Source organism: Antedon mediterranea, chromosome 6 (genome assembly GCF_964355755.1).
Source record: "Antedon mediterranea chromosome 6, ecAntMedi1.1, whole genome shotgun sequence".
Lineage (NCBI taxonomy): Eukaryota > Metazoa > Echinodermata > Crinoidea > Comatulida > Antedonidae > Antedon > Antedon mediterranea.
The window spans coordinates 29,510,935-29,538,801 of NC_092675.1; the positions used below are offsets into that span (position 1 = coordinate 29,510,935).

General features: G+C 33.0%; 2 protein-coding genes across 2 annotated transcripts; one reads left to right on the forward strand and one right to left on the reverse strand.

The window, feature by feature from the left end:
* Positions 1 to 1,491: 1,491 nt before the first annotated feature.
* Positions 1,492 to 4,973, reverse strand: LOC140051458 (ubiquitin-conjugating enzyme E2 2). The gene is made up of 6 exons (XM_072096678.1): positions 4,617 to 4,973; positions 4,116 to 4,179; positions 3,849 to 3,880; positions 3,209 to 3,286; positions 2,007 to 2,112; positions 1,492 to 1,664 (listed from the first exon to the last, which is right to left on the reverse strand). The coding sequence occupies exons 1-6, from the start codon at positions 4,638 to 4,640 to the stop codon at positions 1,525 to 1,527; spliced, it is 444 nt and encodes a 147-aa protein (XP_071952779.1). The 5' UTR covers positions 4,641 to 4,973; the 3' UTR covers positions 1,492 to 1,524.
* Positions 4,974 to 7,726: 2,753 nt separating this feature from the next.
* LOC140051459 (ubiquitin-conjugating enzyme E2 2-like) lies at positions 7,727 to 22,515 on the forward strand. The gene is made up of 7 exons (XM_072096679.1): positions 7,727 to 8,355; positions 11,223 to 11,982; positions 17,376 to 17,439; positions 17,675 to 17,706; positions 18,264 to 18,341; positions 19,436 to 19,541; positions 19,888 to 22,515. The coding sequence occupies exons 2-7, from the start codon at positions 11,959 to 11,961 to the stop codon at positions 20,025 to 20,027; spliced, it is 444 nt and encodes a 147-aa protein (XP_071952780.1). The 5' UTR covers positions 7,727 to 8,355; positions 11,223 to 11,958; the 3' UTR covers positions 20,028 to 22,515.
* The last annotated feature ends 5,352 nt before the right edge of the window (positions 22,516 to 27,867 follow it).

Genomic DNA, 27,867 nt, shown 5'->3' on the forward strand with positions numbered 1-27,867 from the left:
TTTGTGTACAAAATGACCTACAAATATTTGCTATTGCGCTTGAAAAAAAGTTGTCAACTTCAATTTAAAAGTTTCTAGATGTAATTTGAGTAAGAAAATGCTGAAACAGTTGATAAAGATGAAATGAGCTCCTTTAAATATGAAATTAAGATGAAACAAATGTTATCATTGGCCAACACCACAGGATCATTTATTTGATCTACACCCTCAATGAACTTTATCCAACATGGGCCTACAACTGAGAACTAACATGTAGTACTAGTGAAACTATAACCATTTTGCGTAAAACTTAATCCAATACGGGAGGGACCAACGTGTAGCGAGTCTCCACGTAAACCATTTTGTTCACTGTGATTTTCAAAAGAATACAGTACTTTGTCTACACTATCAAACTTTATGCGACAATAAAATGTGATGTGGCCATATATGGACATGATGACATCACATCAATACCATATTTGGGTATATCACTACCATATTATTTGGGCACATCACACTTTTTTTATCAAACTAGTTTGATAGTGTAGACAGAGCTTTAGAACTAGTTTCATTGTTTACACACACATATAACTAAAAGGTCATTATAGGTTTTTTGACAAATGTAAAACGAAAACCTTATTTAATTTATCTACTAAGATTTGTGGTTCCTACAAAGTACCGTACTGGTTATAGTACTGTAACATGAGGGTGACTATGTAGTGTTGAATTCTTGAGTAATGTGGAGTAGGCTTAACATTATTATGTACAGTAGAGATATTCAAATTTACCAAATTTTATTCACTACCACCTCACGTCATTTATAAACACTAGAGGGAGCTACAACTGAAATACGGTACATAAGAAGTACACAGTCCATTGCTTGTAATTTGTTGGTGAAATATCGTATCTAACATGTCACACGCAAAAAAAGCCTAGATAAAAAAAAAAAAACCTTTGTTAGTCGTAACTTGTATAAAATGCAACTTAAAAATATTGAAAAGAAAAAGCAAATTTACTAACATTTATCAATTGCAGATTATTATTGACACTAATGTTGGTAACTACCGCACGCAAGTATAACTACTTTAACTATAGACTGTGTATAGATATGTTAATAATTTACTCCAGATAAAAATGTCTGTGATATTAAAGGTTTTAAACTATCTACAGCAAATGACAACTGATTACTAATGTACTATGATAAGAAGTACTGGTCATGAGCTGGTGAAAACAGTCAAGACCATATTAATGTTCTCCCAAAAATAACCCCTACTAACTTTTTGTAAACTGTGATTTATTCCACGCACCCTTTCCAAATCTTACACTTCAATTCAAAACTCATTGCGTTAACTGCAATTGTTTGTAAGATCAAGAAATCACACCTTGTGATCAATCAACCGTATCATTAAATGCTTGTATTTCTTAACACAAAGCAGTTTTGATACTTTTAATTTATACACTAAAACATATATAGCCGCATTTTTAAATTTGTTTCCTTCATTTTCTTGTTTAGTTTAGTTTTTCTTCTTCTTCTTTCTCTCCTTTTTATGTTGCATACTTTTGAGTCCATTCTCTGGCTGTTGATGTGTATTTCTCTCTATTATTTTTAAATGTTCGAGCAATGTCTGGGACAAGTGGGTCGTCTGGGTTAGGGTCATTCAATAAAGAGCATATTGACAGCAACACTATGGAAATAAATAACATAATTTGTATTTGGTGGGTACCTGCCTACCAATCAATTTTTGTCTTTGTGGGAATAGTCATAATATCTACTGTAAAGGCCAATTTAGACGAGCGGTAATGGTAATAAAAATATTGAATCTTATGTCATTTCTTATGACAATTTACACAAAACGCGGAGCAGACAGGTGGTTTACGCTCAGAATAGATACAGATTCTACGTGGGACAAGCTACGCAGTTTTCCGCTTACTGTTACTGCTCGTCTGTGTAACGTGACTGGTGAATAGTCCTAAATATAATTATTGAATATGGCTGAATTTATTATGATAAATAACCATAAACTAACCTTTAGATATGGTCAATGCTGGTGACCACTGAGACCGCAGAATGTCTAAACAAATACTACCATTTGCATTGATATTTGGGTGATAAATTTTTGTTGTGAACGCAACCTAGAATGAGATGAAATAAACATTAATAATTAATATTCATAGCATTCATAAATAACAACACTTTAAGTTCAACTTAATAAATGTTTGAGAAATGTTAAACCCTTTATTTAAACTGCATCTTAACGCATTTAATGGGAGGAGGTGAAATGCATTACACTAAATCATATTAAACTATTAAACAAGATTGAAAAATGAAATTTAGTGTTTATCAATTGAAACCGACTTATTTACATTAAATCTAAATGAAACCATTTATTTAGTTTAGTTAGAGTACTGCATCTTTTTTACACTGCATACATTTTTACAACTTGTTATAATTTTCAACAAGTTGTACTGTAATGTAACATCTTGTTTTCCCGATTTATTACATGTTTTCATACAAATCTTGGGAGAAAAGTATTGTAATTAAAAAGTTGAGGGAGCTATTTGATTATTATATTATTAGCATAACATACTGTGATTAAGATAGTCAGCTAAATACCAGCACTAACTTGCTTCTTGATGGTGAGATTTTAAACAAAATTTCCCTCACACTAGCACTAACTTTTCTTATGTGATGTGAAAAGGGCTTTAAATAGACAACCTTTATTACATAACACTAAATGAGACTGGTCTGGTTGAGTGAAACTTTTAGCTACATGTACTTTCCATCTCCATGCTAATATAACATAGATACAAACAAAATAATTCTATTCTCAACTTGGTGTGATAACTAAAGCATGGTTTCCACTAGCGACGCAACCTAACGCAAACCATGCAACGTAACAAAATGCCATTCCAATAATTGTGTTTGCCCCCGCCTGCGTGAAATCAAACCTGCTTGTTGCGCATCAACATTAGTTAAGTTGCCGTAGACTTTGACCTGGTTCACCCAGCATACTTTTGAATATGCGCTGTACTATATGTTTTCCGGTGTTCTTTTGCCATGCATTGTTGCGTGAAATCAAAATCAAAACGACATATCGATGTTTGCAGCACTGTTACGTCGTTGGTTCCCACTTGTGATTATGCAATACTAAACTTTGCGTTGATATGTCGCTGCGTTACGTTGCGTTCTAGTGGAACCCACGCCTTCCTATTCATACAATTTGCTTACCTTGGGTGGTTTAAATGGATAATCAGTTGGAAATTGTATAGTTAAAAAGAACACACCTCCTTGATAAGGACTCTCAGGCTGAAAACAACAATTATTTATTGTTTACTTGCTTTCTTTACTTACTTGAATCCAGGAACTCAAAAACATTGTGGTAAAAATTTATAAATCAAAATTACTTAAAATATTATTGTTTCTCATTTTTAGTTTGATATTTATTGTTTTCTGATGACATAATACAGCATACTCTCACTGAATAAAAACCAATGCAAATGATGACCGATTTCAAGAATACATGTTTTTCTTTGTGCTATGCTTCATTGAGCAGCTATTAAATACACGTAATCAATAGGACAAATCGTCATTTGGACTTTATGTGATGTGCCCATATGAACATGATGTCATATCACTACCATATTTGGGAATATTACTACCATATTTGGCCACATCACAACTAGTTTGATAGTGTAGACAGAGCTTTAGAAACCAGCAAAACTCTGTTGATGTGGGGAGCAATATTCCTGCATGCGCATGGTGGATTAACAAGAATACTTTAGTAAGTCGTAGGTCGTCGCAAATTAACAGCATCCTATTAAATCCGGTTTAATAAGTTCATACTTAATTATCTTAATGAAATACTTACAGGACCCATTATTGTTGCTTGCCAATGAAACACTGCAAGTGAATTGAAAGGTAATTGTTAAAAGAAAGTTAATTAAATTTTTAATTTAATTTAATTGTAAAATCTTTACAAACGATAGAAAAATAACACATTTATGATACAGAAAATTAATGATAATGGATGATTCTGTATTGATGATGTTATCATCATGTTTGGTTGAGAATTATACAACGTGTTATTTATTTATGAGTAATAAAGACTTAGTATAGATAGGCCTGATGAACTTACAATCGTCTCCCACTGGTCCTGCAGAGCATTGGGCTGGTGGGTCTCTACCTAGATCTTGTAATTCCTACAAACAAGTAAAATAATAATGATCAAAGGATAACAAATAAAGGGAAGCACAATACCACAATATAAATCATAGTTAGCATCTATTAGTATTATTATTATTGGTAGCCTCTAGTAGTAGGCCTACTATATTTATATAATTATATATATTTTATATTTCAAAGCTACTATTATGGGATGGACTTTGATAGCCTATATCCAACTCTGGTACAATTTACTTCCTTTTTGTCCATAGCTTGGCTAGGTTCGAAATCTCTCCGGGTCGGCGCTAGACCTACTTACCTACCTATTCTAGGCTGGGTAGACTTTATGCCTAGAATCTCCGACACCACAATAAAATATAGCCACACAAAACATCCAAAAACAGAATTCAAATATAACCAAAACAACGCAAAACAACAGAAATTAATTATAAAATTGTATATTATCTAGACCTACCTTTTGTAACCTTTTCAAAGCCATTCTTTGTTATATATTTTCAACGGCGTATTTTCAACAACCTCTCTCTCTGCTTGCTGTTTTATTTTTTTTTCCTCTCTCTGTGACTCGACTCTTCTTCACCGCATGAGGGGAGTATTCATGGGAGTTACATTGATGATTCATTCTCCTTCCCCCTGCATGCAGCAGAGACTGTAAAGCTCTGTCCACACTTTATGTGACAAACAAATGTGATGTGCCCATATTAAGGAAATGATGATGTCATATCACTACCATATTTAGGCACATCACACTTTTTGTGTGTAAATGTAAACCGCCATTCCGCAACCTATTAGTGGGGTGCCTTAAAGATGTATTGTCCCTTTGTCAAATTCCAAAAAAATAAAAAATAAAAGATTTCGAAAAAAAGTGGGTCATTTTGAAGTATCATAATAGTTATTAACTTTCACCAAAAATTAGTCGAAAAAAAAAAGAATTAACTGAAATACAGACGTTTTTTGGTTCAAAAAATAACTTTGACTTCCAGTCAAAGTTTTCGATCAAAACATATCTCATAATGCAACGCGCTTATTTGGCTACTCTGTATGCATAATCATAAAACTTCCTCGCGATCTGTGTGAAAACACCTTCTCAACCGTGACGAGTTGTAAACAATCCTAATTAGCATCATGCATAATGTATAATCATGGTTTGAAATCTTTGTTTACTTTCGCTCGTGACGATTTTCCAGAAGAAATGTAATCAAGTTAATTTAGCTGTTAATTACGTAAAATTGTTGTTTTTGGCTCGAATTTTCGACTTAAAGTGAATAACTTTAATATACTTTGATATGGCCAGTTTAAATTAAAAATATTCTGACCTTCATTTTTTTGTGTTTCAAGGGACAATACATAAAAAATGATCAAAAACGTTACACGGATGACAAAGTTTTCATTTTTTGCACATATGTTCACTTGGACATACAGATTAAAAAAAATCACTGTAGCCAAGAAAAAAATGTATTTTGTGACCATATTTGGAGTATTTTCAAAATGGCTGCCAAAACAAAATGATGGTCCATATCTTAGTAACCGGTAGGGGTACAGAGTTCATTTTAGTGTTAAATTGCTTAGAACACATATGTTTCTATTCACTCTAATTCAACATTTTATTAGAAAATGGCCTGAATCATCATTTCCGGAATTGTGACCTTTGACCCTAGTATGGTCATATCTCGAAAACTACTGACAGTAGAAACATGAGGTTAGTCTTAAAATATTCACAATATACATGTTAGTATTTGGTCTAACGAACTATTTTTCCCAAAAGTGACTGGAAATCATAATATTGACCTTTGACCCGATAACCTCAAATTTCGTTACCGAATGCGCATAACATCAAAATATTGGGCTTAAATTGTCAAAAAAGTATATTTTTGTATTAATTAAGGTAATGACTGAATTTGTCAATTGACCAGAAGTAATGATATTAACTTAAATTTTGTTTTATATCACTACAACATTGGCAGTCAATCGTCAATATTTTTCACGCAATACATTGTTTTCTCAACAAATTTAAACAATTACTTTTTCATATGATAAATGTTTGTTTAAGCTTGGTTCCCACTAGAACATAACGCAAGGACGTAAACGCAACGCAAGCCAATGACAAGCGAAGTTATAGACAGTTACCAATCATAAGCGAATAAGCCATCGCTTGTGATTGGTCAATTCATTTGCGTTGCGTTACATCCTTGCGTTGCGTCGCTAGTGAAAACCACGCTTTAGTGATTCAGATTGTTGTATCTAGAGATATTATATGGCCTACCTCGTTATGTGTAGAGGAATGTTACATTTTACTATGTGTGATTACATTTCCAGATTATTTTCTACAAGTTGTAAGCTTCAATAAATTAATATAACTGTTTTGCAGTGTATTATATTTACAGTTTACACTTCTTTATTTTATATTTCAAACCTCAGTTATTAAAAAATAAAATAAATAATAATAATAAGTATTAACTATGTCTTAGAAATAATAAATTCTGACACGGATCGTCTGTATTCAATTACGAGTAATATTATCTGGGACATTTGCAGCTGCACAGTTCTGTACAAGGGAGGTTGGATTTGGCACATTTGCAAGTCACACAACCACGGTCAGATTTGCAGCCACATTTGATAAGTTCATTGCAGGCCTTGGCTGCTTCTGGTTTAGTCATCCGAACTGGCTTCCAATGTGTGTCTTCTAATGTCCAACCCCAATCTTCTGGAGTAGGAATAGTTGGTTCAGCATTCTGACAAGTGGTCCATATACCTCCTTGATATATGGCTCTTTTCACATGTTGAAGTAATGCATCCTACAATATAAATGTAATATAATGTAAAAACAATGTAGTGATATAAAAAAAAGTGATGTTACCAAATATGGCTGTTGTGGTGGAATCGGTGAGAATAATGAGGTGAACACGTGGTTGCAATATGTTGTCTTTATTAATTTTATTATTCAACAACTGTGTTGGGTTGTCTATAAGAACAAACAAAATACACTAAGTAGATAGTTCTGTAGTCAACAAACACTTCGAAACATGATAATATAGAATAGTGCGACTACCCCCTCTATAGTAATAGAAAGACGTAGACACTCGCGCGCACGCCAACTCGACTTAAACGAAGTGATAACGTCAAGCGAGGCCTATATATTATCTAGAAATATATAATTTTTAAAGGTGTAAACAACTCAAAGACTGCCCCCGCAGACTCCTGGCTAAACATATTAATACACGATTATAATTAAACTCACCCAAAGGGTTCCAAATAACAAATAAAGATGATTACACTGCATAAATATCTCACACGATACCAATTGTATATAATTTCGTTCAGCCTGCGTATTGTACGCGCACTGGCACGCAACTCACAAATTGAAAACAAATGACGTCATGACATCGGTAGTGATATATCCAAGTATGGTAGTGATATAACATTATCATGTCCATATGGGCGCATCAAATTCCTGTACCTATGGGTCCTAAACCTATAGCCTACATCAATTATTTAAAATTATTTAAAAAAATTGTAATTATTAAAATTATTTAAAGTTAAATGTAATAATGATGGGCGCTACTGCAGTTTCGCACCACACTGTTATATCTTCGATTTCTTGCTTCATTTTTTTCTCGCACTCACATCATACAATTTTGGGCCATTATGTAACATGTTCCCATGATTTAGCCACCGTTATATTACCTTTATCACAATAAAAAATGCCTTTCAAAACAGCTCCTTTTTTCGCGAAAACTTCGATTGAACTGTGGCCATTTTAGATTCAGAAAATTGCCAGAAATCAATGTATGTTTTATTTTCTGTTTTTATTTTTAAACTGCAAAGAGTGGTTTTATAAAGAACCAGCTGTACATATCAAAACGGTGACGATATGAGTCCATACATAAAACATTGATAGGAACCATTAATATAAATAATAATAGTAATACTAATAATTAAATATTAATTTAACCTTTATTTCGCCAGCTGAAAACATTTCTTGCTTTTCAAAACTAAATAGGGTAGGCCTATATGTGTAATCGGATTTTATAACACTGCCCTCTATAGTTTCTACAATTTTTGGGGTAAAATGAAGCATAAATTCTGGCAATTCAGTGATAAATATAAGATGGCGAACATTTCGCAGTGTGTTGACAGCGAGTTCAGTATTGTTTAAAATGTTTTGAAAAGTATTGTTATTTAAAAAAAATTACTTCGTAAGTGGTCGAATCGTATAAACATGTTACATAATATTATGTTGTGAGTGTAAAAAACGAAAGTTTAGGTGAGAAATCGAAGATATAACGGTGTGGTGCGAAACTGCAGTAGCGCCTAGTGTAATTGCAATATAATTTTTCACAAAACTACACTTGGGACTCCCTGTAACTAAGCATTTGCTAGGCCTATGAGAGGCATCCGCTTTGCATTGCCACAGTCGTTTTCGCCATGGAGGTATGCCTAGCAACGAGCCTATGTTAGCCTAGCCTAATTGATAATCAATTTAAATGCTTAAAAGAAACAAGAAAGTAAATTAATGGTAACCTAAGTGCTTTAAAGTGGTAAATCAATATATATATTTGAAATCAACAACTGCTTTATAAGCATAAAAATACTTACCACTTAGCAATTATCCACCTCTGTCAACAATCAGAATGCCGGATTTTATGAATACTCATTTTAAGATTCAAGATTCAAGAAATTTTATTTGTCCATAAAAATGGAAATTCACTTTGCTTGGTAGATTAAAACAACAATATTGCAACGATTTAAAACGTGCAGTATCATAACAGACTAAAAATACAAGATAAAAAGTTAAAAATACTGTTAAAAATGTAAAACTATTTAAAAATTGCATTATCGTCTTACATTAGAATTAAAAATATGAATGCTATTTACAACGAAGGATTTTCTAGTTCTACAAAGATTTGCTCTTGGAGGTCGTAGCCTAATACCTGATCTATTTAAGTTATAACAGTAATGTAACGGATGAGGGGGTCTTTCATAATAATATTGTTTACTTTTTTTTAAATACTCTTTTCATAGATAAATGAACAAGGCGTTAGATCAGCTTTAATAATACGTTGTGCAATTTTACGTGGTCTCTCAATATTTTTCTTATCATTTTCAGTAAAGTTACCATAAAAACATCCAATGCTAAAAGATAAAATACTTTGAATAATACTTTGATAAAATAGAATTAAAATAGTGTTATCAACTCTAATTTGCTTGAGTTTTCTGAGAAAGTAGAGCCTTTGAGATGCCTTCTTGGAAATCATGAGAGAGTTTGACTCCCAGTTTAATTTGTTGTCAATTATAGTACCTAAGTATTTGTATTGGGTTACTCTTTCAACCTCGGTTTCTTTAATAGTTATTACATTATGTTCAACTGCGGTTTTACGAAAATCTATTATCATCTCTTTGGTTTTAGTAATATTAAGTATTAAGTTCATATCCTCACACCAATTAACAAATCTTCCAACTTCATTAACAAATTCATTTACATTATGCTTACTATCGCAAAGAAGACCACTAATTACAGTATCGTCAGCGTATTTTACAATATTGCAATCTTTACTTAAAATATTAAAACTACTTGAATAAAAAGAGAACAAAATTGGAGAAATAACACATTCTTGAGGAGTTCCAACACTGATGGATTCTTTGTTGGATAGGATACCATTGCACTTAACCATCTGCGGTCTATTAATCAAAAAACTATGTATAACTTTGGCGAGCTGAGGTGAGACATTAAAACTTAATAATCTATCAATTAAAACATGTGGTAAAATAGTATTAAAAGCACTGGAGAAATCGAAAAATATAGACCGTACATAATTTCTTTTTGAATCAAGGTGATGATATGTATCATGGAGATAAGAATTAACAGCATCGTCAACCCCTCTATTTTTCTTGTATGCAAATTAATTCTTATCTGCATTACCTATATTTTCTTAAGTCTAGATACAATTAACCTTTCTAAGCATTTGATTATATTTGAAGTAATTGCAATTGGTCTAAAATCTTTTGGTACACTAGGTTTATTAACTTTAGGCAATGGATTTATAATAGAAGTTTTCCATATGCGTGGAACAGTACCATTTTGGAGAGAAATCTTTGTCTAGGTAATACTATAGTAATTGATTGTATATAAAAGGGGTTCTATGGACCTTAAATAATGAAATCATTGTTATTATTAGTATTTATTATTCTCAAATAGAAACTATTATAACAAATATTGTGATTTATTTTAACTGGTCTTTGGAATGTTAAAAAATAGATTATGTCGAAAAGGCACTGCTTCTCTATAACACTGAAGTTAGTTGTAGTGATATAAAACAAAATTTAAGTCAAAAGTTAATATCATTACTTCTGGTCAATTGACAAATTCAGTCATTACCTTAATTATTTCATTATTTAAGGTCCATAGAACCCCTTTTATATACAATCAATTACTATAGTATTACCTAGACAAAGATTTCCCTCCAAAATGAGTATTCATAAAATCCGGCATTCTGATTGTTGACAGAGGTGGATAATTGCTAAGTGGTAAGTATTTTTATGCTTATAAAGCAGTTGTTGATTTCAAACGAGTGTTTTTATTAAATATATATATTGATTTACCACTTTAAAGCACTTAGGTTACCATTAATTTACTTTCTTGTTTCTTTTAAGCATTTAAATTGATTATCAATTAGGCTAGGCTAACATAGGCTCGTTGCTAGGCATACCTCCACCGCGAAAACGACTGTGGCAATGCAAAGCGGATGCCTCTCATAGGCCTAGCAAATGCTTAGTTACAGGGAGTCCCAAAAGTAGTTTTGTGAAAAATTATATTGCAATTACACATCATTATTAAATTTAACTTTAAATAATTTTAATAATTACAATTTTTTTAAATAATTTTAAATAATTTATGTAGGCTATAGGTTTAGGACCCATAGGTACAGGAATTTGATGCGCCCATATATGGACATGATAATGTTATATCACTACCATACTTGGATATATCACTACCATATTTGGTAACATCACTTTTTTTTATATCACTGCATTGTTTGTACATTATATTACATTTATATTGTAGGATGCATTACTTCAACATGTGAAAAGAGCCATATATCAAGGAGGTATATGGACCACTTGTCAGAATGCTGAACCAATTCTATTCCTACTCCAGAAGATTGGGGTTGGACATTAGAAGACACACATTGGAAGCCAGTTCGGGTGACTAAACCAGAAGCAGCCAAGGCCTGCAATGAACTTATCAAATGTGGCTGCAAATCTGACCGTGGTTGTGTGACTTGCAAATGTGCCAAATCCAACCTCCCTTGTACAGAACTGTGCAGCTGCAAATGTCCCAGATAATATTACTCGTAATTGAATACAGACGATCCGTGTCAGAATTTATTATTTCTAAGACATAGTTAATACTTATTATTATTATTTATTTTGTTTTTTAATAACTGATAACTGATAGGTTGCGGAACGGCGGTTTACATTTACACACAAAAAGTGTGATGTGCCTAAATATGGTAGTGATATGACATCATCATTTCCTTAATATGGGCACATCACATTTGTTTGTCACATAAAGTTTGATAGTGTGGACAGAGCTTTACAGTCTCTGCTGCATGCAGGAGGCAGGAATGAATCATCAATGTAACTCCCATGAATACTCCCCTCATGCGGTGAAGAAGAGTCGAGTCCAAAGATCTTATATACTATAGTATATAAGATCTTTTGTCGAGTCACAGAGAGAGAGGAAAACAAAATTAAAACAGCAAGCAGAGAGAGAGGTTGTTGAAAATATATAACAAAGAATGGCTTCGAAAAGGTTACAAACGGTAGGTCTAGATAATATACAATTTTATAATTGGTTATCCGCCTCAAGCGGATAAGCCCTTGGAATTGTAGTGTTTCTTTTTTATTATTCTTCTTTCTTTCCGCCACTTTTGTTCGCGCCGTTTCTCTGCAACGTGTTAACATAACATGTTGTAACTTAGTAAACATTTAGACATTTAACTGAAGATGTGCAGCCAAGCTTTTGGACGCTCTCAGACGCGCGTAGCGTAAGTTACGCACGATTTTCTGAAAATCCTGAAATGATCATAACTTCGAAACCGATGAATATTTTTTAACGTAACTTTCAGCCACGTTTTCTTCACATCAATGGCTAACTTTTTCGATCTTTAGCAATTTTTTGGAGACTAGAAAGTTTGCGCGTAAATTGCGTTCACGCTGTTTCTCTGCAACGTGTTAACATAACATGTTGTAACTTGGTCAACATATAGACATTTAACTGAAATTGTGCAGCCAAGCTTTTGGACGCTGTCAGAGGCGCGTATCGTCAGTTACGTGCGTTTTTCTGAAAATCTTAAATTGATCATAACTTTGAAACAGATAAATATTTTTTAACGTAATTTTCAGCCACGTTTGCTTCACATCAATTGTTAACTTTTTTAACCCTACCGAATTTTGTAACATTAGAAAGTGCGCGCGTAAACGGCGTTTGAAATTTTAAAATGCTTCAAATCAATTTCTGCTGATTAAATTAGAGCACGTTTCAGGTCATTGGTGCGCACATTTTTTACGCGCGCACGGCACAGGGAACGCGTATAAGCTTTTCTTTTGCATAAATTGTGTTTTTCAAACTTGGGTTAACAATTTTACGTTATTTTATTCACTTTTCAACTTGAAATGGCGTTCTACGAGCACGTTAAACATGACTGGTTGCGCACGAAAACGTCAACAAATTGTGAAAATGTTGCAAAATATGTCTACTTTTAAAAGTGATACAGTTCATCAGAATGCAAGGTTACCCCCGTTTTTTATTTTATTTATTACAGTCTATGAATCGTAGGTCTGATTTATTATAGTGTTGAATGTTAAAGCGTGTTTGATGGCTACATTATTTGCATATTAAATATAATTTTCGAAATTTTGATCATCAAACAAACAATAAAATTTTCAAAGAGCAAAACAATAAACATAACCTTTATCTTTTTTCTTTACATGTTAATATATAAAACTTGAAAGTATGCACTTTCATAATATGTTACTGTTTAAAATTTGTGAAGATTTCATCATAGTAAAAATTATGATTTAAGTTTGATATGTAATAATCAACTTGCATCAATTCAATTCAATTCAATTCATCGACATTTTTATTCCATAATCAAAATAAAAACATATACAAATACAATACAAATAATAAGATAATGGAATGGGATACAAAATAAGCACAACTGCTTTAAGCATGTAACCCTAACAAAAAGATCAAACAATTAGTACAAACAAAAAGAACAAACCAAAATAACATAATGTGATTTACTTAACTTAAATATTTCTATTGTTATAATATTGCTTTAATCTCTGTTTAAACAAACTTAAAGTGGGGGATTGTTTTATATAGTCTGTTAAATTGTTCCAAATATGTGTTCCTTGGTAGGAAATACATTGCTGTCCGACTTTGGTGCGTTTTAGTTGTGGACAGTAGTTTGACCTGTTTCTAGTTGAGTAATTATGGAATGAGGCAGATGTACTAAATAAGTTATTAAATGATTCAGGTAATAGATTATGTTTATATTGATACATAAATATAGCAGTGTGTTTCGTATAAAGGTCAAAAATATTTAATGTTTGGGTTGAAATAAAAAGTGGATGAGAAGGATGCATAAAATGAACATGACAAATATTTCTAAGTGCTTTTTTCTGGAGAATATGTATACGGTTTAAGTTTGTAGCAGAGGTAGCACCCCATACTGTGATAGCATACGTTATTCTAGGTAATATAAGTGCATTGTATACCGTTAACAAGATTTTACTTGATAACATAGACTTCACTTTGTTTAAGACACCAATTATTCTAGAAATACTGTTTGCTACCTCATTTACATGATAATTAAACGATAAAGTTTCATCCAGAAATAAGCCTAGAAATTTAACTTCAGTAGCTTTTACTATACATTCATTTCCCATCCTCAATTCTAGTGAGGTAGTGTCAGCTGACTTATTTCTAGCCTTAAATATAACATATTTTGATTTGTTTACATTTAGCGTTAATTTGTTAGCAATAAACCAGTCCGAAAGTATAGATAACTCCTGGTTCATTGTATCAAAAGCTTGAGTAATATCATTGTGACTATAAAACACATTTGTGTCATCTGCATACATAATCATGTCTACATGGTTACATGCTAGACTAATATCATTAATGAATATAAGAGATAATAATGGACCCAATATGGATCCCTGAGGAACTCCAGTGTTTACTGTCATTTTACTAGATGCAGTATTAACAATAAATGTGTATTGTAGTCTTTTTTTAAGATAGTTTGAGAACCAGTTTAGCGGAACTCCTCACCATAAAATCTTAACTTATCTAATAATATATCATGATCGATTGTATCAAACGCTTTTGATAAATCAAGGAAAACTCCTAGTGTGAACTCTTTATTCTCAATAGCGTTTGTGATTTTTTCAATCGATTGTATTAAAGCATGACTAGTTGAATGGTGTTGTCTAAATCCATACTGTGTTTTACTCAGTACGTTATATTTTGAGAGGTAACAAATCGTTTGATCATACACAATCCTCTCAACTATTTTGGAAAAAAGGGTAAAATGGAAATAGGCCGATAATTATTTATATCGGAGATGTCACCATTCTTAAATACCGGGATAACTTTAGCAATTTTTATATCAGCCGGGACACAGCCCGATGATAATGACGTATTAATAATATGCAATAAAGGTTTTAAAATAAACGGGGAAGCAGATTTTATGAGTTGGGCACTTATACCATCATGGCCAGGAGAAGTATTCTTTGTGTTTTTAATATAGTGGTTAAGTTCATGTTCAGTAACAGGCTTAAAAAACATTGAAGAGGTAAAATTTCCCTTTAAGAAAGTTCTGTGGGTGATTTCTTCATTTTGAGATTCATGCCTAAATTTATTATTTAGTTTTTCTCCAATATTAATAAAAAAAGAGTTGAATGCATCAGCTTTCTCATCATTATCAGAGAAAGTCTCAGTACCCAATTTTATTTTTGTAGGCAAATTGGTAGTCTTTTTCCTACCCATTATATCATTTAGGATTGTCCACGTTTTTTTAATATCTTGTTTATTTCGTTCAAACTGGACCATATAATATTCTTTTTTCCGATTTCTAATAGTAGTGGTTAACTTGTTTCTAAAATGTATGTACGTACTTTTATTAGTAGTGGTGTTATTTTGTTTGTACTTTTTATATAATTTATGTTTTTGAGAGATAGCTCTGGCAATTTCAGCTGTGATCCAAGGAGATTTTAACTTGTTCGCCTTATTTCTAATTCGTTTTAAAGGGAAAAAATTATCAATTGTTTTATTTAAAGTGTTTGTAAAATTTTGATAAGCAACATTCGCATTATTTGAGAATAGCACATCATTCCACTGATTACTTTGTAATTCTTGCAAAAAATACTCCGTTTGTTGAGGAGAGTATTGTCGTTTATATACAAATCGAGGATATTGCTTATTATGTTTTTCCAAAGTATCTACACAGAATATTGGGAAGTGATCAGAAATATCAGTAATAAGTATTCCACTTTTAAGGGACGTAGTAAAAGAATCGATGTTGCAATAAATGTTATCAATTATTGAAGCACAATTATCGGATATTCTAGTAGGACTTTTTATGATTGGCTGAAATGACTGAGAAAATATTGTGTCTAAGTGTGATTGGATAGTGTTGTCGGTAGATTGTTGGAGTAAGTTTATGTTATAGTCTCCCACAAGGTAAGCTTTCTTTTTTTCTAGATTAATCATTTGCATTACACATGTTAATTCATCATCAAACTTTTGCAAGGAACGTGAGGGTGGTCTATAAACTATACCACAAATAACATTATTTCCTGATTCTAACTCAATCTCAATAAAAATAGTCTCTGCTTCAGTCATACAAGATGACAGATCATTTCTAATAATATATGTTAGTTTGTTGGTAACATAGAACGCTACCCCACCACCTCTCTTATCTTTCCTATCATTGTGAATCAAACTGTAGCCTGGTAACTGGTATAGATTAATATTATCTTTTTCGGTTAACCAGGTTTCACTGAAGGCAATGACGGAGAAGGCATGTACGAGTGAGTCTAAATAGTTTGAGATTAAGTCAAACTTATTAACAACACTACGACAGTTTAGTCCAAATATAGAAAAGTTTGATGATAAGTTAGAATGTTCAAGTGAAGAAATTAAGTTATCTTCGTTAAAATATTCTGTGCTCACATTTACATTATCAAAAAGGTCACATTCAAACATTTAAATTAGACAGAAAAGGAAATGACAAATGAATAAAATTGAGCAAGCTGCTTACAGCAGAGAATAGTTAACACTATATAGCCTAAGTTAACAAGTATGTACAATAAATTACAATATATACAATGTAATATGAATTGTTTTATCATGACATACCAACAACAACTAAACGACAGGCAGTGAAACAATAATGATGATCATGGACGCCAATTAAGCATCGAGGGGGTTCACGACATACCGAATGAACGAGGACTGTTTCTTCGGATTTTCTTCAGCAGGTGCTCATATGGATCGATGTGTAGTGCAACCGACTTTGGTATCAGAGGTACCGGGATGGAATCCGATCACGGGAAAACAATTAAATAAAAGGATTGATTTGGTTATTACACTGAAAGGGCAATTTTAATTTTGAATAGGCTACTTTTTGGAAAAGTCATAACTGAAAAGTACTTGAATGCGCAAGATACATTTTTTTTGCGGGCGGATAACCAAACTCGTCCTCAGGTGACGAGTTTAAGTTCTAGTTAATTTCTGTTGTTTTGCGTTGTTTTGGTTATATTTGAATTCTGTTTTTGGATGTTTTGTGTGGCTATATTTTAATGTGGCGTCGGAGATTCTAGGCATAAAGTCTACCCAGCCTAGAATAGGTAGGTAGGTAGGTCTAGCGCCGACCCGGAGAGATTTCGAACCTAGCCAAGCTATGGACAAAAAGGAAGTAAATTGTACCAGAGTTGGATATAGGCTATCAAAGTCCATCCCATAATAGTAGCTTTGAAATATAAAATACATATAATTATATAAATATAGTAGGCCTGGCCTAGACTCCTACTACAGGCTACCAATAATAATAATACTAATAGATGCTAACTATGATTTATATTGTGGTATTGTGCTTCCCTTTATTTGTTATCCTTTGATCATTATTATTTTACTTGTTTGTAGGAATTACAAGATCTAGGTAGAGAATCACCAGCCCAATGCTCTGTAGGACCAGTGGGAGACGATTGTAAGTTCATCAGGCCTATCTATACTAAGTCTTTATTACTCATAAATAAATAATACATTGTATAATTCTCAACCAAACATGATGATAACATCATCAATACAGAATCATCCATTATCATTCATTTTCTGTATCATAAATGTGTTATTTTTCTATCGTTTGTAAAGATTTTACAATTAAATTAAATTAAAAATTTAATTAGCTTTCTTTTAACAATTACCTTTCAATTCACTTGCAGTGTTTAATTGGCAAGCAACAATAATGGGTCCTGTAAGTATAAGATAATTAAGTATGAACTTATTAAACCGGATTTAATAGGATGCTGTTAATTTGCGACGACCTACGACTTACTAAAGTATTTCTTGTTAATCCACCATGCGCATGCAGGAATATTGCTCCCCACATCAACAGAGTTTTGCTGGTTTCTAAAGCTCTGTCTACACTATCAAACTAGTTGTGATGTGGCCAAATATGGTAGTAATATTCCCAAATATGGTAGTGATATGACATCATGTTCATATGGGCACATCACATAAAGTCCAAATGACGACTTGCCCTATTGATTACGTGTATTTAATAGCTGCTCAATGAAGCATAGCACAAAGAAAAACATGTATTCTTGAAATCGGTCATCATTTGCATTGGTTTTTATTCAGTGAGAGTATGCTGTATTATGTCATCAGAAAACAATAAATATCAAAATAAAATTGAAAAACAATAATTTTTTAAGTAATTTTGATTTAAAAATTGTTACCACAATGTTTTTGAGTTCCTGGATTCAAGTAAGTAAAGAAAGCAAGTAAACAATAAATAATTGTTGTTTTCAGCCTGAGAGTCCTTATCAAGGAGGTGTGTTCTTTTTAACTATACAATTTCCAATTGATTATCCATTTAAACCACCCAAGGTAAGCAAATTGTATGAAACACTACAGTAAAGCGTGGTTTCCACTAGAACGCAACGTAATGTTCTGTATTGCATAATCATAAGTGGGAACCAACGACTTAACAGTGCTGCAAACATCGATATGTCGTTTTGATTTTGATTTCACGCAACAACGCATGGCAAGAGAACACTGGAAAACATAGTACAGCGAGTACTCAAAAGTATGCAGGGTGAACCAGGTCAAAGTCTACGGCAACTTAACTAATGTTGATGCGCAACAAGCAGGTTTGATTTCACGCAGGCGGGGGCAAACACAATTATTGGAAGGGCATTTTGTTATGTTGCGTGGGTTGCGTTAGGTTGCGTCGCTAGTGGAAACCACGCTTTAGTAATGACACCAAGTTGAGAATAGAATTATTTTTTTTGTATCCATGTTATATTAGCATGGAGATGGACAAATGCATGTAGCTAAAAGTTCCACTCAGCCAGACTAGTCTCATTTAGTATTATGCCACAGAGGTTGTCTATTTAAAGCCCTTTTCACATCACATAAAAAAAGTAACAACTTGTAACAAGTGAGTGCTAGTGTGAGGGAAATTTTGTTTAAAATCTCACCATCAAGAAGCAAGTTTGTGCTGGTATTTAACTGACTATCTTAATCACAGTATGTTATGCCAATAATATAATAATCAAATAGCTCCCTCAACTGTATAATTACAATACTTTTCTCCCAAGATTTGTATGAAAACATGTAATAAATCGGGAAAACAAGATGTTACATTACAGTACAACTTGTTGAAAATTATAACAAGTTGTAAAAATGTATGCAGTGTAAAAAAGATGCAGTACTCTAACTAAACTAAATAAATGGTTTCATTTAGATTTAATGTAAATAAGTCGGTTTCAATTGATAAACACAAAATTTCATTTTTCAATCTTGTTTAGTTTAATGTGATTTAGTGTAATGTATTTCACCTCCTCCCATTAAATGCGTTAAGATGCAGTTTAAATAAAGGGTTTAACATTTCTCAAACATTTATTAAGTTGAACTTAAAGTGTTGTTATTTATGAATGCTATGAATATTAATTATTAATGTTTATTTCATCTCATTCTAGGTTGCGTTCACAACAAAAATTTATCACCCAAATATCAATGCAAATGGTATTATTTGTTTAGACATTCTGCGGTCTCAGTGGTCACCAGCATTGACCATGTCTAAAGGTTAGTTTATGGTTATTTATCATAATAAATTCAGCCATATTCAATAATTATATTTAGCACTATTTACCAGTCACGTTACACAGACGAGCAGTAACGGTAAGCGGAAAACTGCGTAGCTTGTCCCACGTAGAATCTGTACCGTATCTATTCTGAGCGTAAACCACCTGTCCGCTCCGCGTTTTGTGTAAATGGTCAGAAGAAATGACATAGATTCAATATTTTTATTACCATTACCACTCGTCTAAATTTGCCTTTACAGTAGATATTATGACTATTCCCACAAAGACAAAAATTGATTGGTAGGCAGGTACCCACCAAATACAAATTATGTTATTTATTTCCATAGTGTTGCTGTCAATATGCTCTTTATTGAATGACCCTAACCCAGACGACCCACTTGTCCCAGACATTGCTCGAACATTTAAAAATAATAGAGAGAAATACATATCAACAGCCAGAGAATGGACTCAAAAGTATGCAACATAAACGGGAGAGAAAGAAGAAGAAAAAAAACTAAACAAGAAAATGAAGGAAACAAATAAAAAAATGCGGCTATATATGTTTTAGTGTATAAATTAAAAGTATCAAAACTGCTTTTTGTTAAGAAATACAGCAAGCATTTAATGATACGGTTGATTGATCAGATAGAGTGATTTCCTGATCTTACAAACAATTGCAGTATACGCAATGAGTTTTGAATTGATGTGTAAGATTTGGAAAGGGTGGTGGAATAAATTACAGTTTACAAAAATTAGTAGGGGTTATTTTTGGGAGAACATTAACATGGTCTTGACTGTTTTCACCAGCTCATGACCAGTACTTCTCATCATAGTACATTAGTAATCAGTTGTCATATGCTGTAGATAGTTTAAAACCTTTAATATCGCAGAACTTTTTATCTGGAATAAATTATTATCATATCTATACACAGTCTATAGTTAAAGTAGTTATACTTGCGTGTGGTAGTTACCAACATTTAATTGTCAATAATAATCTGCAATTGATAAATGTTAGTAAATTTGCTTTTTCTTTTCAATATTTTTAAGTTGCATTTCATACAAGTTACGACTAACAAAGGTTTGTTTTCATTTAATTTCTAGGCTTTTTTGCGTGTGAAATGTTAGATACGATTGTAAATTATATTTCACTAACAAGTTACAAACAATGGACTGTGTACTTCTTTGTTATGTATTTCAGTTTTAGCTCCCTCTAGTTTTTATAAATGATGTGAGGTGGTATTTGAATATCTCTACTGTACATAATAATGTTAGGCCTACTCCACATTACACTACATAGTCACCCTCATGTTACAGTACTATAACCAGTACGGTACTTTGTAGGAACCACAAATCTTAGTGGATAGATTTAAAGATAATGGAACTTGGAAAAATCTATTTTACAAAATAAACTAAATAAGGTTTTCGTTTTACATTTGTTAAAAAAAACTATAATGACCTTTTAGGTCTATGTGTGTGTCAACAATGAAACTATTCCGAAGCTCTGTCTACACTATCAAACTAGTTTGACAAAAAAGTGTGATATGCCCAAATAATATGGTAGTGATATACCCAAATATGGTATTGATGTGATGTCATCATGTCCTTATATGGGCACATCACATGTTATTGTCGCATAAAGTTTGATAGTGTAGACAGAGCTTGTATTCTTTTGAAAGTTACAGTGAACAAAATGGTTTACGTGGAGACTCACTACATGTTGGTCCTCGGGTCCCTCCCGTATTGGAGTAAATTTTACGCAAAATGGTTATAGTTTTACTAGTACTACATGTTAGTTCTCAGTTGTAAGCCCATGTTGGATTAAGTTCATTGAGGGTGTAGAGCCAATAAATGGTCCTGTGGTGTGCCAATGATAACATCTATTTCAACTTAATTTCATATTTAAAGGAGCTTACTTTATCTTCTGTTTCAGCATTTTCTTACACAACACAAATTACACAAATCTAGATAGAAACTTTTTAATTGAAGTTGAAAACTTTTTTTTCAAGCGCAATAGCAAATATTTGTAGGTCATTTTATACACAAATCAGATATTTGAATGAATACATTTTTTCAAGCAGCGTAATTAATATAATATTAGTTTTAATGTTTTGAAAACTAATTAATAGTTAAAAAGATTAAATAAACTTGTACTGTAGGTGTAATGTCTTTGTATGCTCTTTTTATACATGAGAGCGTAGAAAAATGGGTTTCTGATTTATAGAATTAGTAAGTGGTTATGTAGATATATAGTAGTGTCTAGCTACTATTTGATTGTCTATAATACTAATAGTGTCTATATCTACTACTGTATTTGATAACTGTAGACCTAGTCTATAATAAAAGTAGTGTCTATAGCTACTATTTGATTGTCTATCTAATAGTGTCTATTTCTACTACTGTATTTGATACTGTAGGCCTAGTCTATAATAAATAGTAGTGTCTATAGCTACTACTTAATTGTCTATATTATACTAAAGCTTGGTTCCCACTAGAGACGCAACGCACAGACGTAACGCAGTCGTAAGTGATTTGACCAATCACAAGCGATGGATTGTTCAACTTGCTTGCGTTGCGTCTACGCCATGCATTGCGTCTCTAGTGAGAACCAAACTTAATAGTAGTGTCTATAGCTACTACTTAATTGCCTATATGGTAGTGACAGTAGCTATTGTCTGAATTATTTATAGACAATTAAAGTCTTGTTTTTTAACAGTTGCTTGTAGGTTCTTACTGGCAAATTCCAATTGAATTTGCTACTGCAAAATCACAATAATAATTAAATAAATACACAGTATTAAATTGAGTAAAAAAATTGTAATGATTTAGCTTTTTGTTGTAACGTTTTCATAATTATTAACGGCGCAAATGCAAGGATTTTAGGGATGCAGGCCCTCGGGCTATGCTGTAAATGATGGTTGCCTTTTGTTCATCTCAATATATTTCACTATGTGATGTTTTATCTAATCTTAACATGGCAGTACAGTGTTATTGGTCAATTCTTGACTTCAAACTCGTATATCCAATTGGTCAATTACTGAAGAGCCATGTTCAGTGATCAGCAAGGGCAAATCACTTTTGATATTCATTAGAGTTCGCCATCAATCTATACTACCTCGATGATATTGTTGGTTGGTGGTTCACGGAGAATACCATCCCGTTTCTGTTAATTCATAACCATGGACAAATGATAGGTAACGGGACGATTCGGCCCTTAGACAATTCGGCCTGGGACGATTCGGCTTTGATATGCATTTTATAAGCATAAAATAAGCCTTTTCCCCAAACTTTATTTCCAGAGAGACTATGGGGGATAAAGATGCAATAAAGCAAACATTTTGAAAACATTGTCGAAAATGATCAATTTTTAGTCACGCGAACGATGTAAACAAGTTTTCGAAGTAATAAATTGAATATAAAATTACGTTTTTTTAGTAATTTATTATATATATTATATCAAAATTGTCAATACCTGTATCAATAAAATACGGATTGTTAAACACCTTTAAAAACTTGATAAATACCCAAAAAAATGAATATGAATTTGGTCTGAGGTGAGACGTTTCGGCCCACAAAGTGGGATGTTTCGGCCCGAAAGTGGGCCGAATCGTCCCACCAAAAGTGGGCCGAATAGTCCCGGGCCGAATCGTCTCAGGGCCGAATCATCCCTGAACCCAAATAATACACAATGCTAATGGTGAGCCTAACTGATTCAAAGGATTTTATACAAATGGTTGTACCTTCCATTGCTGGAAAAATATTGAAATATTTAACTGAAATTAGCAAAATCTAAGCAACAAATACGGTAGCCGATCACTCCGGCCGCGCTTCACTCCGGCCGCCGTATCAGTTTAGCGCGATGTATGATGCGCGATTTGAACGATTTGCGCAATTTGAAATTGCGCAAAAAAAATCCTTGCGCAATTTGAATTGAAACATGTGTTTCAAATTGCGCAAGCAACGTATTAAATTGCGCAAGTAATCTGCAAATTGCGCAAGGTTTTTCGACAGATTGTGAAATCATGCACACCCATATTTTTATAGTAATTTCTAAGAATGATTCAAAATTAAAGATAAATATCGCATTTCCTTATTTTAGTAGTGCAAATATTGTTATATAAGTTAGCATACCGTCGAAGAACCGACGAAGGAAAACGAAGCGGTGGTGTTCCACCAGGCGGGCGCGGCGCGGGCGGCCGGCTATACTACTCTAGCCTAGCTGCTAGGGTCTGGACTACTGATACTGACTAGGTTACATGGCCTAGCTTAAACTAATATTAAAAACTTAATTTTTACATTTATTTTGATTTATTTCAAGTTACAGTGATAATATTATTTAATTGTAATAATAAATGTTATGTATTTATTATACACATGTTCGCATTTATTATGTTTTATTTTGAGTTATTTAGTTTCCAATAAATTATTATAATATCGATTGTCTGGTAGAATTTTGTTGCGCAATTTGAAAATTTACAGTTCGTTTTCAAATTGCGCAAAGGTGTCATATTGCGCAAGAACTATCTTGCGCAATTTACAAATTGTGCAGCGCAATTTAAAATTGCGCAAAGATTTTCTTGCGCAATTTGAAATTGCGCAAGTTGATTGCGCAATTTTAAATTGCGCAAAAAAATCCTTGCGCAATTTTAAATTGCGCAAGAATTCTTTGCGCAATTTCAAATTGCGCAAGGATTTTTTTGCGCAATTTCAAATTGCGCAAATCGTTCAAATCGCGCATAACATATGCACTCCGGCCGCTATTCAATTCGACCATATTCTTGCTTTGATTCGACTTCCTGTGCAAAGGGGCCGTTAGTATGGAGCGCCCATATCTACGTTTTCTATACTGTTCAGTGTTATAACAAATTCTTGGTGAATTTAAATGGAACTAGTTGAATATTAAATTAGCAACAATTTTACTTTTTTCATAACAATAACATTCAAAGAAGTTGGAACTGCTTTTTCTTTCAAACTAAACTTAACTTAATTAAATTCAATAATAAAATAATAATCAAATACCCGTCTAATTAATGGTTGAATAACAATATTTAATTTCTTTCTATGTACATTTATTTTTATAGCTTTACATTTATTAACATTAAAAATTAGTTAAAACCCTTATTTTTATAACACTTCATCTTGCCAGTACCCATACTTACTAATTATAGTTAATAACAATATGTGAAATATTAATTTATTTATTTCAAATAATCAATTATTATTGATGTTTGTTATAGTTAATAACAATATTTACAATATATATTAATTAATTTATTTCAAATAATCAAATATCCGTCTAATTAATGTTACCTGGAATTGTATCAAGAATTAATATATTATTTTTGTACAGTCCAATTTACAATGATTTTATATTTTAATTTATATATGATAAAAATAATATGACATATAGGGTACATTGCAATAAATTACATTAATTAATCACATTACAATTAATATACTAGCCTATTACATTGGATAAAACACATAAATTATTTTGTTTTAGCATTAGACCTAATTTAAAACACTTGCGATGTTGTTGTGATCCTGAAAGAGAAAAAATATACTGTATGATTACAAATGTTTATTTTGATTCTCTACAAAAAAAACGTGTCTCGGTTGTAAAAGACTCATTGGGCGCTCCATAGCTGCGGCCGGAATGAATCGCGGCCGGAATGAATCGCGGCCGGATTGAAGCGCGGCCGGATTGAAGCGCGGCCGGAGTGATCTGTATTCAAATACTCGGTTACATACACTGATGCAGACCGAGATAGGTAGGTATTTAAAATAAAGTGGCGCTCCTCTCACCACACACACAACACAAACAACAACAACGCATGTGCGAACGAACAATAAGTAGGCAAGCACGTGACGTGAAACTGCCCTTAACTTGGAAATTCCATTTCCAACAAAAACGGCTCTAACTTACCTGTTAGGTCACCAAACCCTGCCAACGTGTCAGGAATGGGTAAATTACGAAGAAAATTTGGAAATGTAACTGTTATCAACAGTTTTAAGGACTCCATGTCAATTAAATTAAAATTAGGGACTACTCTGGTTGAGTTAGGGCCCCGTCGTCAAAATGAAGAAAATTAATTAGAGACACCACCGGGCAATAGGTGGCGCTCGTGTTTTGTATTAGTTTAGTCAAAGAATATATATCACAAGAATGAGTAATCCGTGATTTTCCCTGTAACAGTAATATTGTCCATGTGGTAGGGCGCCGCCATAAGTGTGGATGTATCTGGGATGTATACAACTTTTTGTGACGGTTTCACTAATCAAAGGCTGGACCACCGGTAGTATTTTCATGATAAAAAATGTTAAAAACTACGGTGGCCCACAACTGTCACGCACACTATATAAATCATATTCACACAATTAAAGAAGGAATCACACAATTAAAGAAGGAATCACACAATTAAAGAAGAAATCACACAATTAAAGAAGGAATCACACAATTAAAGAAGAAATCACACAATTAAAGAAGGAATCGCATATAAACAAAAGAAAGCATGAAAATATAAAAAGAAATGCACAAATAAAGAAGAGCTAAGCACAATTAAAGAAGTCCGCAACAAATTCGAAAGCTCCTCGCACAATTAAAGAAGTTCGCAACAAAATCAAAAGCTCCTCGCACAATTAAAGAAGTCCGCAACAAATTCGAAAGTACCTCGCACAATTAAAGAAGTCCGCAACAAATTCGAAAGTACCTCGCACAATTAGAGTACAGTAGTCCATATGGAACGCCATCGCTGCCTCCGGCAGTAGCAAACTTTAATTCTATTCGGCTCTTTTACCATTACGTTCGGCTCTTTTACCATTCGGCGCATTTCTATTCGGCCTTTTTACCATTACGTACGGCTCTTTCAGCATTCAGCTCATTTCTATTTGGCCCATTTTTTACCATTACGTTCGGCTCTTTCAGCTTTCGGCTCTTTTTTATTCGGCCAATTTACCATTACGTTCGGCTCTTTCCTCAGCATTCGGCTCTTTTTTTATTCGGCCCATTTAACATTACGTTCGGCTCTTTTTGATTCGGCCCTTTTTTATTCGGCTCTTTCTGCATTACTACGTTGGGCTCTTTTTAAATCGGCATTTTTTTATATGGCGCAATTAAAATCTAACCTTTGACATGGGGTCAAATGGAAGAAAATCAACGACTGGAAATGAGTCTATGAAAAGTTTACAAACATTTCATCATCATGGCGCCAACCATGAGTAGCCAACCGATTAAAGATGTGTTGAATAACCTAAATTAATTCATCTTTTAACAAATTTTGAGAGAGAAAGGGTAAATTATTATTATTAAATGTTTGGCTGACACTAGGCGAGGCCTAGCTAGCCTAGGCCATAAATCAAACCTTTTCTCTCTCAAAATGGTCAATAAGGTGGGACAATTGCAAGTTCTCTAACTAACACATTAATCATGTCAATAAAATGATTTAGTTATATTGAAATAGCCTTCAAATTCATTTAATTCAACCAACCAAACACTCTACATGCTGCATCTATATGTTTTGTAAACTTTTCATAGACTCATTTCCAGCCGTTGATTTTCTTCCATTTGACCCCATGTAAAAGGTTAGAATTTAATTTCGCCGCATAAAAAAGGGCCAAATCAAAAAGAGCCGAACGTAATGCAGAAAGAGCCGAATAAAAAAGGGCCGAATTAAAAAGAGCCGAATGCTGAAAGAGCCGAACGTAATGGTAAAAGGGCCGAATAGAAATGCGCCGAATGCTAAAAGAGCCGAACGTAATGGTAAAAGAGCCGAATAGAATTAAAGTTTCCTGCCGGAGGCAGCAATGGCGTTCCATACGGACTACTGTACTTTAATTGTGTGTGGGGTACTTTCGAATTTGTTGCGGACTTCTTTAATTGTGCGAGGAGCTTTCGAATTTGTTGCGGACTTCTTTAATTGTGCGAGGGGCTTTCAAATTTGTTGCAGACTTCTTTAATTGTGCGAGGAGCTTTCGAATTTGTTGCGGACTTCTTTAATTGTGCTTAGCTCTTCTTTAATTGTGCGTTTCTTCTTTATTTGTGCATTTCGTTTTGTATTTTCATGCTTTCTTTTGTTTATATGCGATTTCTTTTTTAATTGTGCGATTTCTTTTTTTAATTGTGTAATTCCTTCTTTAATTGTGTGATTCTGTGTTATAGTGTGCGTGACAGTTGTGGGCCACCGTAAAAAACTACATGCCAACATCATGTTAAATACTATTTGGATATTTAATTGTTCGTTTTATGCAATTTATTTAGTAAAAACTGCGGTATAAACAGTTTGCTTTATCAACCGGGCGCTACGATAGCGTGACCGGGCGTGTTGTTGTTT